At 40.8% G+C, this 17,768-nt stretch overlaps 1 protein-coding gene across 6 annotated transcripts in view; it reads right to left on the bottom strand.

Annotated features, from left to right (window-relative positions):
- Positions 1-17,768, bottom strand: part of ldb2a (LIM domain binding 2a) — a 101,307-nt gene that overhangs the window by 27,242 nt on the left and 56,297 nt on the right. For all 6 annotated transcript variants that reach the window (XM_030396255.1, XM_030396257.1, XM_030396256.1 and 3 more), the window contains exons 3-4: positions 13,484-13,656; positions 1,646-1,768 (exon numbers count right to left, since the gene is read on the bottom strand). In XM_030396255.1, coding sequence (XP_030252115.1) covers positions 1,646-1,768; positions 13,484-13,656 — 296 coding nt within the window. The remainder of the gene's footprint in view (positions 1-1,645; positions 1,769-13,483; positions 13,657-17,768) is intronic.

Raw genomic sequence — 17,768 nt, 5'->3', positions numbered from 1 at the left:
TCCCACTCTCCAGGAATTAGTGTGAATACCCAGAGGGGCCAATTTATTGGTGAGTGAAATTCATATGAAGATTTGGCCAAAAGAGAAGCTGGCTGTTCGGCGAAGCTGCTTCTTACACACACCTTTCAGTCGATGGAGGTAAATACAAAGTGCTGAAATCTGTTTTACTCATCAGACCAGTGAGAGGAGCTGCATGTGTTGATGTGAAATGCAAAATATTACTACCTGCACTAATAAAGTGACTTTTATGTGCAGCTTTTTAAAACACTGTGTACATGAGACAAGACGTCATCCCTCCATTCAAACAGCTGTCTGATAATAAATTGGGGATTTCTGTCTGCTTATAATCTGTATGTAAAGCTTTTTGGTTGATACTGTTTTGGGTTAAAAACACACAACAGAGAAACTCTTCAGATTCACACTGATGCCTCTATACGAGCTACGAGTCTCCATGCTGGAATTTACAACTTCGATACAAATAATTCCTTTAATATCCATATTTGAGACCAGATTTAGATCTTTAGATACCACAGGGAAAAACTGACACAACATAAAGGGCATTTTATATTTTTATGACAAGATAAATATAACTTAAATAAAGCTTGTGTCGAGTGTGTTCACACCAACAGTTCATGTTCTTCTATAGGAGGAGAAATTGATGACTGATTATCCGACATTTATCGTTCGTTATTCAAATTGTTCATCGTTTATTAAAAACTGATTTTAGTTTCTGTAATTTTCAGAGATGATACTAAAATAAAATAAACATGTATATAAAAACACATATATTTACTTTGTCTTAGTGTATTTAACCTCGACCTGCTGTGTGCTTTGCATTAATCTGATTGGATCAGATATTACTGGGGTCCGACGTAGGAAGATTTCCCTAATGACCTTGACATGAAATGACTCAGGAGCTTACTCGGACATCAGACCAACATGTAAAATCAGCCTCACTTGTGCATGAAGAGTTTTGTCTGAAACAGGCTTACGAGAGCTTTGTAATCCTTCGGCTCTCTGAACATTAAACTCCCACTGCAGCATCGTGGACGTGCAGTCTGCTGCCAGCTGATCAGGTTCACCTGGCTAAAACAAATGCAGTCTAATACAATGCAACACAATAAATCCGGCAAATCCATGAAGGTTTTTTCTTGAAACTGATGCTGAAGGTTGGATTTATGCAGGACTGTGGTAGTTTTCAGCCAGATATGTTTTAGCGCCAAATGTGGCTTCTTTTACTTTGTGTAACAGCAGTTCTGTATCACTCAGTCTGAATTGAAAATCATTTGAAAATAGAAGACCCTCTGCTTGCTCCGGCTACACTCCACAGCTCCAGTGACTAAATGTGTGTTACACTTAGTGGAATTAAGCAGATTATTCATTCGACCTTGTTTTTTTCTCTCTCTCCCTTTTCAGACAAGGCCCTTTTTTATCCTCTGTGGCCTTTGATGTCTGCAAATAAATTGGTTTGCAGAAATCCCTCCAAACTGCTTTGTTGGCGTTTAAATTTCATATGCTCATGAATAGCTTCTAAAAAGTGTCTGTGCAGAGTGCAGAGACCCTCGTTAGGATTCAAATAGTGACACCTCAAACGGGCAGATCTGAGGGCGATGTTTCAGTCGCGTGTTAATGATGTCACACTCACGTGCATGGCCAGGATGCTGCGGGGGATGAGCTCTCGGTACTGCCGGATGGTAAAGTGCCACGTCTTGATCCTCATCAGATCATCAAAGGCAAACTCCAGTATCAAACGACCCTCCGTACAGACCTGGACAAAGATCACAAAGTTACTGTTACCTCACATTCCTCTTTGCCGGATATCTCTCTCAGTAATCTTTAACCGGCTGGCAGGCAGCCGTCAGCTGATTTGGACGCAGACAAAAACAGAAATCAGTGTTTATTGGCCAGGCGTGATTTTGATAGAAAACGCTGGAAGGGTTTCGTCTCTGTTTCTGGAATTTGTTCAAGGATTTTGTAGCATGGAGCGAGCTATTATGCTCCCAATATTTACTCCGCTCGCTTCCCTCATTCAGAGCATCTGTCCTTGGGCCTCTCAACCATCCAGCTATTTCTAAAATGTGAAAATAAATGTAATCTGGAGAGGGGTGTGTTTACACCAGAGACAAAAGAACTTCAGGTCAGAGAGAGTTGCCAATTAGGAGGAGAGAGAGAGAGAAAGAGAGAGGGGGGGGGGGGGGAGAAGAGAGAGGGAGGAAGACGGAGAGAGAAACAGCGAGAGAGAGAAAAAAAAAAAAAAAAAATTCGCCCCTTTAGCTGAATTCAGCGCTTGCCGGGGCCCTCGCGCTTCTCCCGTATTTCGTTGCTGTGACAACCAGGGAGAGAGAGGAGAGAGAGAGAAATGGCGAGACAGACAGAGAGAAGGGGAAAAAAAATCAGCTGATTAGTTGGCATGGCAACGGCAAAGATGTAATCCCACCAGACACACTCTAATCAATGCCCCCAGCGCAGATGGTCTCCTGAGGATCAGCAAGAAAGAGGCTAGCGGCCATACTGCCCCCCCCCCCCCCGGCCCCTCCTCCTCACCCCCGTCCCCCACCTCCCACCCTCCCCCGCTGGTCACGTGCTACACAGCTAACTCCGACACAGTCAGTCAAAATACATTAATAAATAAATAAATAAATAAAAAAGAATAAATAGAAGCTGGACTGCTGAAAGCTGCTTCTCTCCCGGCTTCACTGAGAATGTTGCTACTGTATGAATGTTCTCCGTCTCTGTGCAGCCGTGCGTTTCCCGCCTGATTCCACCTACTGAGATTACATTACGTTCATATACAGACAGTTTTGTTCCACCATGAAACATAATTGGAAAAACAAGGCTGATAACTGTTGTTATGCCTGATTAGAACAAATTAAGAAACTTTTGAAAGCCTTTACGTGTGTTCGTGTCTTAATATATGTGTTCTTTTCCATTCCTGTTGTAAATATAAGTCACAGTTATTGTGTTGAATAAACCACACGAGGCATCAGAACGACCAGTGCAGGAGTTTTGGGGCTTTTACCAACATTAGGGCGTAAAAAAAATAATAATCAATTTTTACGATTATCCTTCAAATGTGGAGGAGGAGCAAACACTTGGACGCACTGAAGGCAAAATATTATACAGCTTAACAAATAAACTTTATTGTCCTGAATGACATCAGTGCACTGGCACAGTAAACTTTAAATTATAAATCACCCGACTGTGATGGGCCGACAGTGGCCCACTACATTACCTGATGATATTGTACAGGCTCTAGTACACATGTATATACATAAGGCTCTATAATACACTGTTATATATACACATCACTTGTTGTGCTCTGCTGCCTTTCTGACTTATTTAACCAGCTGAGATTATAATAATATTCAGAGTTGCTGCTGTGAACGTCTACAAACAAATGAAACAACTTTTGAAAGACAGCAGCTGCACATTTACTTTATCCTGACTAATACATACGAACAACATGGACTGTATTTAGCTCTAATGTTCATCACACTGATCACTGTCCACAGTAATAACACAGTACTGTTATAACAGTATTGTTATATAATTATACTAATGATCTGAGGAGCAGCAGCAGGTCAGAACAACTTTAATAATATTATTTCTTATTAATGTCATATTTTATTGTTCATCATGGTATTCTCCTCCATTGTATTATAAAGCAGGTGTATATTGTGGATACTACACATTTATACTTTAACACATTATTATGTATATATAGTATTTATACTGATGTTTATACCTGTATAAATGTCATGCTCTGGATGCTTACATATATCTACTTATATAGTGTAAGGGATTGTAATTTATATATTGTTTACAGGTTTTTAAGTTGTCCTTCTAATGCTGTAATTTTCTTCTTGTAATTTATTCAATTCAAATATATTTTTTAAATCAAAATCTGTCTCTGTGCTTCTGGAAAATGTACGTTTTGTCCACTCTGATGCAACTGAACGAGAAACGTGATGCTTCACTGTTCGTTCTTCTTTGAATACAAACAGTTTCCAGTATTTTGGAGGTGAGCACTTCCTGTCAGTGAGCGACGCGGCTCAACGTGGCGTGCGGGTGTTTCTGCGTGCAACCACGTCTGCATCAGCGCGGCTGGATAATGGGCTCGTCTGAGCCAGATAAGTGTGGATTAGACTGAAGCAATGTTTGGAAAATAATCCTTGGTGTTTAATGGACAGTGAAAATAGTCTTTATTCTACTTTTTTATTTAGTCTAATTCCAACAGCAGTTTGTCCAACTGCTGACCTCAGAGAGCATCACAGGACGGATGCAGCGTGACTTGTGACGCCCTCACATTTAAAACAACGCCTGCAGGACGTCAGACTGCAGCTGTGAGCCAGCGCTGTCCACCAACACACATTCAGATGCAATTAGTACATTTCTTATTTCCAAAATAAACTGAAGTGTTGCTTTCTGGGCTGAGGAATTCTTTCTACTTGAAATAAAGTAAATAACCTCTTGAAAATGTTCTTGAACAGTTGATACGTTTTCAATTGACTAATCGAAGCATTAAAACCACATATGTTAATCATTACTGCCAAACAGAATACACAAAATTAAAAACAAGAAACCATATTTGTGCATTAAAAAACATGTTTGCATATTATTGAAGTCTTGAGTGGAAACTTATCATCACCTGACCTCCGGGTTCCCAGCCAATGTTCCATTATAAGACGGTATGTTGTAATTAATCCACGAGTGCTCAAACTGCTCTTGAAAGGTGAAAATAAAAAACAACAACTGCGACTTTCTTCTCCTCCTTTGAAATGAAATGCATCCCGGTCATTATGATTGTGGATGAGTTTCAAACCCTTTGGGCTGCTAAAACCTATTAAAAGACCAAATACTTCTGCATTAAGAGGACAAAAGTAATTCCTGACATCATTCTGTCACCGTACTTTTCTGGATATTTAAGTTTGTGACCCACCGGCAGTGAACTAAGTTGAATTGTTTTCATACTGGTGAGCCGGCGTCTTCTGATGCGTTCAGTGAAACAACGCTGCACTATTGATTTATTTCTCCATAGCACCAACTGTGTATTTAGCATTGCCTCCACTATTGCTCTTAGTTCTCCATAAGCTTTCTGCTTCTCTGTAACCCATAAATAAATTGGCAAAGCGGCTAAATCAGAACCAGAATGAGAATCACTTTAATTGCCATGTGCAATAAATGTGCAGGAATGTGTCTTAGTGGCACTGTTGCAGAGATATATTAACCACAATGCAGCCGAGGCAGCGCCGTCCTGCAGACTGCAGTGTAGATCCAATCAGAAAAAGCTATTTATTCTTCCATACTGTGAGAAAACTGGTTAAAATATAATATTTCTCACAATGGCTGTAACCAGTTTTTTTGCTAAATAGTATTCCCTTATGAAAACTAAAAGGAGGAAAATCCCCTGGAATTAAAAAGTGGTCCATTAAATGGTTCAGCCCTTCACAGAGAGTCCCCATTGATTTAAGAGCAGGGTCATAAATCTTCCACACAACGGGGCTGAGATCAAGGATCTCCGGCTCAAAAGGGTAAGAAAGAATAACAGCGTCCTGCTGCTGAGACACTATTCAATACTGTACCCTAACATGACAATCAATTAACAACGGACGAGCTGAAGGTCGTTAAATCGATTATTATGAGCATTCACTGCCGCTTCTGGTGAATATTAATCAGAGCAGAGTTGACTAAATATGCTCGATTACAGGACGGAGCTGCTGCCATGCTGAACCATCCTGTCACTCACACCGAACCACAGCTGATCACATCGGGCTGATCATCATCATCAATCAATTAATCACCAAGTAATCAGGAATTATTTCTGATTTACAGTTAGTAAATTAATATATCATTTTAGGAAAATACTAAATTAATACTACAACTACTACTGAAAATAATAATAATAATGATAATAAATAATTGAGTGTGAATATTTGCTGGTTAGTTGATGAACTTTGTGTCTCGGACAAACAGAATTTTATTTGTTTTTTAGATCAAATGATTGATAATTAAAATGATTATCAGTTACAGTCTTGGTTGGATTAAAGAAACTAAGATTGAGATGATAATCAAAATGAGTTTCGGCTGGAAGATGTTATTGAATATTTCCCCTCATCATGACATTCAACTTACAACCATCAACCTAATAAACACGTCTTCACACGTGGACGTCTGACTGTGGACGGCAGAATATGATTCAAACTTAATAACAGTTTATATTTCAGTGACCCAGCGGCTCTAAAATATAAACATTAACTGGCTGATTGAAGCATTTGTTTCAATTCATCACTTCTATCTTTCCATGTTTCTGTCTTCTGTCAGGTCACATCATCAAACACATCTCACTGTTAACTCAGAAAACAGAGAATAATATATAATCATGCCTGTTAGACGAGCAGAGGGAATTAAACTGAATTAAAAGTGTACAGTTCTATGAACAGTAAATTCATAGAACAATCTGAGACACAAACACATTCAATAATCAATCAAACTGCATCCAAAGATCAACAGAAACAAACATCTGACTGGACAAACAATAAGAACAGGAGAAATAACAAAACATTATCATAACAACACACAGCGATGATATAAGAATGACTCAAATAATGTCGAGCTCCGTACAATAAGAAAATAATGTACAGCATTAATGAAATTAAAGAAATGTCTGCAGCATGTTGGAGTGTTTGAGCCAATCAGAGTTCACTGTGATCATGTTTATCATCTTCACCTGGATTAATAACCTTCAGCTCCTCTATTGATCGTCATGTTAAGGTACAGGATTGAATCTCTTCTCTGGTTTCATGTACTTTGCAAACTCCCCCATGAGGGTAAACTACTGCACTGTTAAGAAAACTAGATTTAAGTAGGATTATGATCACAGCAGAACGGGAGAGACGACTAAAACGTGTCTGAACAAATGAGTCACTATAACCCAGGCAACGCAGAAAACCCTAAAACCTCACACACAGTTGACATCACATCCACGAGTCAATCTAAAAAAAATAAATAAAAAAAAAATCCACTCAGGGAATTAAATTCACTTGAGCTGAGATCACTGTGTCAGGAACTCGCCTGCGCTCTTTGCTCGCCTCCCAGCATGCAGAAACCCCCAACCGGGCACCGGTAACAAGGGCCGTGCCCTTACAGCTAACACGCGTCGGCCGGGGAAAGCAAAGCCTGCTGGGTCATGAATGGAGGTGCTGGGATACCAGGGGAGGCTCGGAGGTTGGGGGCTTTTGGTCAAATTGGCACCCTGCGTCACCTTGTCAACACCTCGCCACCCTGAGAATCTGCACACATTGTTGGCAGCACCACCCACTCTTAGCACCCTGCTAACCCCCCCGCCACATCTGTAAGTGACGGCAGGCGCGGAGGTAAAACTGACTCCTGTGATTCACATCATCCTTTTTCCTCTCTGCTGCATTGACTTGTCCAACTTAAATATAACGATGATTTGTTTTTCCTCCGTTATATTAAACCATTTGTTTTATTTGATGATGCTATAATTAAGTCAGACGGGACAAGAAACACCAGCGATGATGGTCAAATACTCGTTTTTAGGGACAGTTCACCTCCATGTCTCATACACACTTTCTGCCCCAACCTTTAATGGCATTTATCCATTTATATCATGTTGGTATGATTACTGGATTTTCAGAGTTATTAGCCTTTTTTTTTTAATTTTCTCTTTCCAGAAATAACTCTTGACTTCAGTCGACTTCATCGTGTCACAGAAGTGTAATGAGGGAGGAGAAGGTTGTGTTTGTGGCGGCGCAGTGTGTTAGCATTAATGGCTGAGCCGTGATGTTAGCTAGCTGAGTTAGCTAGCCTCTTGTGAGACATCTCAACCGTCAATCTCCAAAACTTGGCAACTCGCACCAAAACATTCTTATAATATTACTAATATCAATAGTCTCAGATAAACAGGACTCAAGCTGAGAGGAAAAATATGCATTTTGATTTGGGCTGAAATGTCCCTTTAACCACGTCAGCGGTTGGTAAAGCTGTGCTCTGAGAGATACTGTGGTACATCTTTAATGATGCTTATAGACACATGAGCATTAACCACATTTCCATATTCCTTTTTTTTCAAAAACATCAAAACACAAGAAAAAAGCAACAAACACGATAATAAAAACCTTTTAAATGTGCAGCTCAGATTGGTGACATCACTAACGAGCTGGCGAGACTGGAAGCTTCTGAGCAGCCGGCTGACGGAGGTGTCAGAGTATCTGCTGCTGCTGCTGCTGCTGCTTCAGCATCACTGTGTCACGCTGCACCCATGTTGTTGCTACGTCCCTGTCAAATAAATGAAGTAACCAAACTAACAGCGTATGGCTGCAGGTTTTATACATTTCTACATTTGACTACTTTTGCACACATAACATGTTAGTTATAATGTGTCTTTCTGCAGGAGAACTGCACAGCTGTGGCAGGAACAGTAATAACATATTATAGTGTTATCTGTTGAAATGTGTATAACAGTGCTGGTATGACTGGACTGTGCTCTGAACTCTTGGGTGCGTTTACATCAAGGATCTCAATAGAAATGAGTCTCATACTCTATTGTTGTACCCTTGACCTTCATGTTGGTGTGTGTGTTTTGACTTCCTTCTGCTCGTAATGTCGTATAAACTGAAGTACGATCGTCTGACTGCGGCTGTTTCGCCCTGTATGATCTCTTTTTAGCATTCCAGATCGCAGCAATTAACTCGGTGACTGCTGCGTCGTTATTACTGTTAGGACTGATTGTTTGAACTACAAATAAGACAAAAATATAGCAAGAAAACATTTATTCCGAAAAAAAAAATGAAAAAAAGGCCAAGTAAATAAACCAAATCTGAATTTAAAATTTTGAAAAAGAAGTAGAGAGAGAGAGACAGAAACAGAAAGAGAGAGAGACAGAAACAGAAAGAGAGAGAGACAGAAACAGAAAGAGAGAGAGACAGAAACAGAGAGAGAGACAGAAACAGAGAGAGAGAGAGACAGAAACAGAGAGAGAGAGAGACAGAAACAGAGAGAGACAGAAACAGAGAGAGACAGAAACAGAGAGAGAGAGACAGAAACAGAGAGAGACAGACAGACGGAGAGAGAGAGACAGAAACAGAGAGAGAGAGACAGAAACAGAGAGAGAGACAGACAGACGGAGAGAGAGAGAGACAGAAACAGAGAGAGAGAGAGACAGAAACAGAGAGAGAGACAGAAACAGAGAGAGAGACGAGCAAAGAAAGAGACAGATACAAGCAGCGAGAGAGAGAGAGAGAGTGGGAGAGCAAGAGAGCGAGTTGGGAGCTGGGGATGATTTCTCTAGGGATGAAGGGTGTGTGTGTATGTGTGTGTGTGTGTGTGTGCAGTGTGTGTGTGTGTGTGTGTGTGTGTGTGTGCGTGTGCGTGTGTGTGTGCAGTGCGTGTGTGTGTTGAGGGTGCAGGGAGGGGGGTTGAGAAGAAGAAGAGGGGGGATGAGAGAGAGCGGTGGAGTAGAGAGCGAGGGGAGAATGAGCGAGCGAGCGAGCGAGTCAGGCGAGGGGATGAGAGAGAGGAGGTGGGGGAGGTGGGGGAGGTGGGGAGGAGGAGGAGGAGGAGGAGGAGGAGGAGGAGGAGGAGGAGTGGTGGTGGTGGTGGTGGTGGTGGTTGAGAAAAGCGAGGCGAGGCAGAGCTGATTGAGATTCGGGCCTCCAGAGCTGCAGGCTGGCTGCTGCTGCTGCTGGGAGCTGAGGGAGAACACGCTCAGTTATTGGAATTCTTTTTTTTTCTAATGAATTAATTCTTCTCATCCAATTTAGGTGAAGATGAAAAGAGAGCAGCGCTGCGAGCATCAAATTTAGCTTTTTGTTGACCGGGCCGGGGACGTTCTGTTTCTGCTCTGTACGGTTAATATCGGACACTCATAATATATTATGTTTCTTTCCCCTTTTAGGGAGGCTTGTTTACAAAAACCAAACAACGGCAACATAAAGGACATTTCCTGTGAGTGTTATTGGGAATGTTTCATACTCATTTACTGATATGACTGCACAAAGAGCCTCCCTCTCCACTCAGCACCCGTCCACACACACACACACACACACACACACACACACACACACACACACACACACACACACACACACACACAGCCATCTTCCCTCTAAATGTACAGAACAGTGAGGTCACCTCAGGAACTCATGTCGGCAGTCATGCATGTAAACATCCACACGTTCAGTCACAGTGAGGCAAACAGCCGTCACATCTGAAACAATGTTTGCTTCACATGTGACTGAAGGTGCTGAACTGCACTGCTACAAACTTTATCATGTGGAAATGATGAAAACAACAAGAATTCATATGAAAATGTGAACTATGACAACATGTGCATCCAAAGAGGACGAGTGATGCAGCTGGTTGTTTATACGGGGTTTAATTAAGACTTATAATAATAATAATAATAATAATAATAATAATAGGAAAATATGAAGAATATGAAGGGAGACTGTAAGCTGCTGCGTTACTTAAACAGACAGAAGTTACAGCAATGTTATAAAAATAATGTAAATTTCATAATCTGAACTTTTAAGACCTGTCAGAACCGAAATATTTGAATATTTTAAACCATCTTAGAAAATAAACTTGAGATTACTGGACTTCAGATGTTTTAAGTCTCTTAAGGACCCGTGGAAACATGTTCACTCACATGAATAACAAACCAAAATCACATCACAGAGTAATTAAATCAGAAACATTCTGGGCAGGAAGAAAATGATTACATGGCTTCATTTATTGTTATTATTATTTTAAAAGCTCTGAAGGATTCTGTGGGGAGAACTAATCCAGTACATGTTCAGCTAACAGCTAACAAAGCAACACAGTGATTGATTAGAGAAATTCAATAACACATTAATATTAATGTGTATTTGTACAAATAGAGTTGCACAGAAGTTAGTGTGAAGCAGAACCCAGCGATAAATTGGCCCAGTAAATATATAATATATAATATATATCGAGCTTGTTGTGTTTAAATCTGTATCAGTTTATTGTACTCAGATAAAATATAGTTATAGAAAAAATATATGTTAAAGAGGGCATCTTAAAACTGTAAATATATCTTACATATAATAACTAAATGTACAGGACACTTTGAAAGAAGCTTTATTCTGGGATTGGAGTGCTGGACTGGAACCAGTACCAGTACCAGTACCAGTACCAGTACCAGTACCAGTACCGGAGGTAAATGTGTGAACATCTATAATGAAGTCCAGTCCTTATGGGCAAGCTGAGTAATTCCAGAGAAAGACTGATAGAGAAACTCTGACTCTTGGGATCATTGTTGTTTTATCAATTTCAGGATGAGTTGGCCCCGCCCACTCCTGGTTTAAGCTCCGCCCACATCAGCTACAGCTACAGATAGTGATAAATGAGTTTTTCAGTAACTGTCATTATAAGACTTTTTTATGCTCTTAAGTATCGATATTGGGTTTCACTGTGCTGAAGAATTCGCTCAACACAAGATTCAGAATTTGGAATCCAGGCTGGAAAAAAGGGATTTCTACTGACACAGAGAGCCTGAGAAACAGAAATGACAGTTCATTGTATACAAACAGTGAGATGTTCTCCACCCACCATCAGGCATTTCTCTTCTGAAAACAGGATTTAAGATTTCAGTAACAGACTAAATGACTTGCTAAAATGGAGAGTATTTTGCAGTGATGTTTTTTTAATTCACTTTTAAGTCTCAGAGCCTGTGGCAGGTCAGCCAAAAAGTTAATTTCAGTCTGCACACACACACACACACACACACACACACACACACACAGAGTGAGTGCATGCTGTCAGGCCCTGAAAACAAGAGGGCGTATAGCTGTTTAATGTCAGAACAATCCGGTGTGGTGCTGTAGCTCAGAGTTCATGGTACAGGGAACATGGAATCCCTTTAGCTCGCCTGCTCGGTGCTGACAAGGTATCTGGCCTCAGATTCATTTAGACAGTCAGCAGAAGACCGCTAAGAGTCAGCTAGCCATCTGGATCAGGCCGTGGTGAAGCAGATATTCACTCGGGCTCACGGGGGGATTCTCTCCCCAAAGACAAAAGCAGATGAGCTCAGCTTTCAGCAGACCTCTGTGTCAGGTTTGGATTATCTCACCTGTGCAATTTGTGTTTCCTCTGCTTTTCTTGCTTCTCCCGTCTGTACCTCACTTACACTGCGCACTGCAGCGTACTCTACAAAGACCTTATTCATGTCCGCCTCGCATTTCCTCCAGAGTACATCAGGGTAAGAATCTGTCTACATCTTGAACAAAAGAAATGCCAGCGAATTCTGGGGTCAAGGTCAAAGTGCTGAAAAGTGAGGAGGGTAAAGAGGCCGAGTGTGACGTCCTCACCGGCTGCTGCAGGTTAAACTGAGGAAGTTCAATGTGTGACTGATAAACAGTCACAGGCACAGTGACGGGATGTCAAAGTCCTGAAGTCCAGTTTTGAGTTGCTGTTTTTTTTTTACATTCTGTATTTTTTACTCCATTGCAGCTTTATTAAGTTACCAGTTACTCTGCAGATCACATGCTGCGTCACAGCCGAGCAGCACATTTCAAATTCATTTATTTTATCAGCAATAATACAAAACCTGGAATAATTGGTCAACCCATAGCAGACAGTATATTCATATATGTAAATATTTACATCTACAATTCATTTTTAATTGTGGTTTTGATATTTATGTGCATATTTTCCGATAAATAACTTTTGATTTTGGAGGAATCACAGCGAACACTTCAAATCTTCACTGCTGGCTGTTGTTTCAAGACAGACTAAAAAAACTGTGAATCTGTCCTTTAAAGTCATGTTTTCTGTGGAATATAACTTCTGTCGTATAGTTTAATAAAGTACATATGATTTACTTGCCCAAAAAGTGGCTGTTAAATGTTGTGTATTTTTTCAATCTTGGTAAATTAAGTTTACGAGTCGGTGCGCCCGCCTGAATGAGACGTAGAGAATCTTCCTCTGTCTGCTCTGCGTCCAGCTTTCTCCTGCTTGTTTTGATTTCAGGATGTTTTTCTGCATGCTGACTGGTTGGAAACTAGATTTTTATCCATCTGGTTTTTCTGATCTTGCATCTTTCATTTTCATCTTTTTGGAAATTAAACATGTGCAATAGATGCTAACTACAAACACGGGTGTTTATTGCTTGTGTTGTTTTGTACGAAATAAAACATGGAAATTATGTTTCAACCAATAGAAAAGTGTATTTGTATAAAAAAATGTCCTTCAGAAATCAGGGATTTAACATGTAAACAAACGTTAACATGTTACAGTTCATGCAGAGATAAAAACATTCCCGCTCTGACAGGAAGGCCACCGGTCGTGACTCGAGAACACGGACATCCGCGGAGGGAAGAAAGGAATCAAAGGGGTTAAATGGATTTGATCTTTAACCGGTTAAACACCTCGACCGGTCCATTATCATAGCTTTGATCAATTATTCATGGAGGGAGAAGCTGAGCGGGTCAGGTGTTACCTTTGTAAACATTGGCTTCCCGTGCTGGGTGACCATGGTGCACTGATCACAGTCCAGGGTGATGCAGGAGTTGTGGAAGGACTCCTTGGAGTGTTTGAGGATGTAGTGGAGCTCGGTGACCCCTCCCTCGAACACTGTGCTGAAATAACGGGGGATCAACGTCCGGCCGATGGCTGCAGGGAGACAGAGGAGAGGACAGAGCTGCTAAATATAGAAGGAGACCAGACGTGAAAGGATTCAGAGAAGACAGAGTTAGAAAAGTGAGAAGGAGGCGACAGAATCACACTGACACTGACTCAGTATCACTAATAGACTGCAGTGATGATGACAGCACGAGTATCAGGTCTGTGACACACGCCATCTTTATATTATGTACCAATATTATATTTTATTTTTTTCTGCCCAGGTTTTATGTCTCCGATTCAGATTAGATTTAGTTCCACTTGACTGAGTTTCACTGTAATTGTTGTGCACATAACAGTAAAAGACCTTGAACCTGAACTTAACTCACAAACACGAGTCATGAGTCAAGTTCAATTAAAAAGAAATGTCAAACTATTCCTTTAATGCCAAGAGCATGAGAATGTTCCACAAAAACCCTTTTTATTGGACAAAAGAAGCCAAACTTCTTTACAAATTTCTTCCAAGCAATTATTATTTATTGTGTAAATAAAATCAGCCACGCAGAACCTGAAGAAACAAAGAGGAGCATGTAGCGGGACATCGTGTTGAGGTTCAGTTCTCAACACTTCACTCGTACAGACGTTACTAACAGTTATAATCATTGTAGTTTTTGAAGCTACACGAGCGGTTTTACTGTCCATGACAGATATCGTATCAGATACTGGACATTCATCAAGCACGTAAACTACCATAATAAATTCAAGATAATAAAAATGAAAGATTTAAGAGAACACAATCCAAGATGAATAAACTGATATCCAGTTTATGTGCATAATAGCAGAGAAACGTCTTGATAAGGACATCTGCTGTAGATTCATTAATCAAGACAAACAGTGTTGTTGGCCGTCAGATTCTCCTTGGAGGAAGAAAAACCGATCAGATGTTCAAATGAATGAAATTGATTAAATATTTGAGAGCAAAGATGTTCTGCTTTTCCTACCTGACCCCTTTTCTGTCATAAAAATCATTCTATGAACACGAGAAAGATTGTTCAGTGGGCTGTCTATTGATTTGACTTTAACTCCTGAACTCATTACAGCGGCTTGTTTAGAATCCGTCTCTCACCCGGCAGAACACCCTGTAGGTTGTCTTTAAGAATATCTACTCAATCCCTAATTTATGTACAAAAACTGTTCATTCATATTCCTCCCTTATCCCGTCTAATTAAAAGCTGAAAAGCCTTCTAATGGGAATAAACAACAAGTGCATAACAATAATCCCACACACATCATTTATAATCTTTCTGGCAGTACTGTAGTAATGATGAGGAATCTGAATCAGCTGCAGGAACTCTCCTGCTGATTTGTGCTCAAGTCATGAATCAAGATCCTGAATGCAGTGGAACTACTGGACTGTCCTGAACCTGTTGACCAGCGAACACCGGGAAGCCTTCAGGAAACCTGTTCGCCGTCCAAGAAATACTCAAACCATTTATTCTTCTATTGAGTCTGATTTTCTGCTGATACAGGTGTCAAATAAATCTCCGGGTGCAGAGAGCTACATTCAACTCTTTCCAGCACATCAGGAGATTAAAGGGTTTCTCGAAACAACCGACAAAATCATGAATTTGGACGTCTCAGGCCACTTGTTACAAGATGACACCTGGTATTATCCACTCTCTTTTGAATATTGCACATGCGAGCGAGGCTGCACGGGAAGACGGAGAGGATCTTCACATATCTTCCAGAATAAAATGATTCTATGACTAAGTTTAGTATTGAACTGAATTATTAAGATGGACAACTCTTGCAGTGCAAACTTTCTGCAGAAGCCTAAAGAGACAATGAACAGGCTGCATGATGAAAACTGTAGGAGGAGTCAGAAGGCAGAGAGTGTTCGGTGTTTTACAGCCCTCAGGCTTCGTCTGGTTTCCATCTCCTCTGTGTTCGCTGGCTTCAAGGAGAAGAATGGATGATACACAGAGAGAGAGAGGCGTACACTTCCATTACATTATGGATGCACTCTGATGGCATGCAAGATTCCTGAATACTTATTTTATACCATAAAATCAAGTCCTGAAACGCCTTTCCTTCCTATTCTTAACCTATATGGTAGAAGCTTGTCTTGGTGAAAGCCTACTGTTACTAATTAGGTAAAAATTTAAATTACATTTCACACAGGAGCTCCTCATTAAGGGTTTGAAAGCATCTTCAACAAAACAGAACAGAAGAGTGTCTTTAACAGCCAACATCACACTGAGCCTCAGCTGTGCAGCTTAAGGCTTCTTCTGTCTCAGAGCTGCTCTTCTTCTGCAACACCGGTGGAAATCCGCCCTACCACCCCGCTAAGAACCTGAATCCTGCTACATACATCTTCTATCCTCCAGACCAGAGAGCAGGAGGTCCAGCTCCTTCACATATCAGAGCTCCATCTGTCATTACAGCTGTGGGATATTAACATAAATCAACTCAACACAACGGCCGAGAAACCAGAACACAAAATATCACAAGATCCTTCTGCTTTTTAAAGAAAGGTAAGACTGCAGCTGAAGACTTGTTTTAGTGTCACTTCGTCTGCGGAGTGTTTTAATCTTTTAATGTCAGAAAATGTGTAAAACAATCCTGTCAGTCTTTCTCAGAGTCTAAGGTTACTTGTTCAAATGTTGAGTTCTGCCCTCCGATCAGTCAGAAACCACAAAGATATAAATCTGCTGTCATAGAAGACTGAGAAATCAAAAATTCACATTTGAGGTGCTGGATTAACTGAATTCTGAGGTGTTCTGCTGAAAATATGAACCATTTTTCTGTGGATGGACCAGCCAGTAATCTTCTAATTGTTTCAGCCTCACAGAAGAGTCCGACTGTCGTGAATACTTCATTACACGACTCGTTGAGATGGATATTTAGCAGTGTGGGCGCAGCTTTATTTCAAAATAATGTGAGGTGAAAGTATAAAATGAGATGTTAATGCACAGGAGTTACTCAGAATATAAAGCGAGATACTCTTCAATGTAAAACTTAATATGTAAATCAGGGATTCTGCACAGCAGCAACAGAGAGCAGCTGCGTCAAACAGCTTTCACTTGGGACAGAAATTGCAGCCTCTTCTGAAAACTGCAGAGCTCGATATTGCAGTTTCTGTTACTTGTTGAGCAGCTGTGCACACGCAATTTGCAGAACAACCCATACCATCTACAACACCACATCTGAGCAGCACATTCCTCCTTAAAGAGCCTGTTTCTTTCCCTCGCCTTTATTTCCCAGCTATAGGGTCTCTGCTGAACACAGATACTCATTTTCAGCACAGCTCTGCTTCACACTCCTGCACACAGACACGGCTGAGAGCTGCACTGCGACCACAGGCTTCATCCAGACATCACCGGGCAGTTCCACTTGAGCAACTTGACTTGCTCAAGGGCAGCGCGAGCAGTTACTGGAGGGCAAAGTCCTACACATTCACTCAGATGCAAAGGGGATCCGAACAAGCAGCTGATATTTGTAGCGCTGGCTGCTAACGTGTAATGTCTCCTCCTTTAAATATGCAGATGCCATCTTTTCCTTTTTAATCTGTTTGGATTTTACTTAAATCTTCTGCAATCTTGTAACTCGTCTCTCATGTGATTACAGACACCTGAGCGACACACTGACAGTGTTAACAGCCCCAGTGGTCCTTGTATATACAGACTGGTGTTTGTTCAGTATCATTCTATATGTCTAAATGTATATACAAGTTGATTTTATTCTGTTTCTTATCTTTTTAATTTTGTTGTTGTTTTTTTTGCTATTGTTATTGTTTTTTTTATATTCTGTCCTTTGGCTGCTGTGGCACACAAACTCCCCCGTTTGTGGGACATTAAAGGATCACTGATTCTGATTCTGACAACTATAAGATATAAACGGGTCGCACAGTAATGGACAGCCCTGTGTTGACTAAATGCAGTGGACTGTGTTGGTGGAGACAGGTGTCGCAGTAGAATATGATCCAGCAGGTTCGGTGTGAGTTAGAAGAACTAAATGTTAAAAGATGGTTGAATGTTGAGTCTGATCTCCAGATTCTGACGGTTCTGGTTGGATTTCATTTCAGCGTGTCTGAGCCGGGTTTCAGCTGGGCCACCCTGTCTTCCTCCTGCTGTGTGGCCTCTGTGTTGGCATCCCTCTGCATC

Source organism: Sparus aurata, chromosome 18 (assembly GCF_900880675.1).
Source record: "Sparus aurata chromosome 18, fSpaAur1.1, whole genome shotgun sequence".
Taxonomy (NCBI): Eukaryota; Metazoa; Chordata; class Actinopteri; order Spariformes; family Sparidae; genus Sparus; species Sparus aurata.
This window is presented reverse-complemented; position numbering and strand designations above follow the sequence as displayed.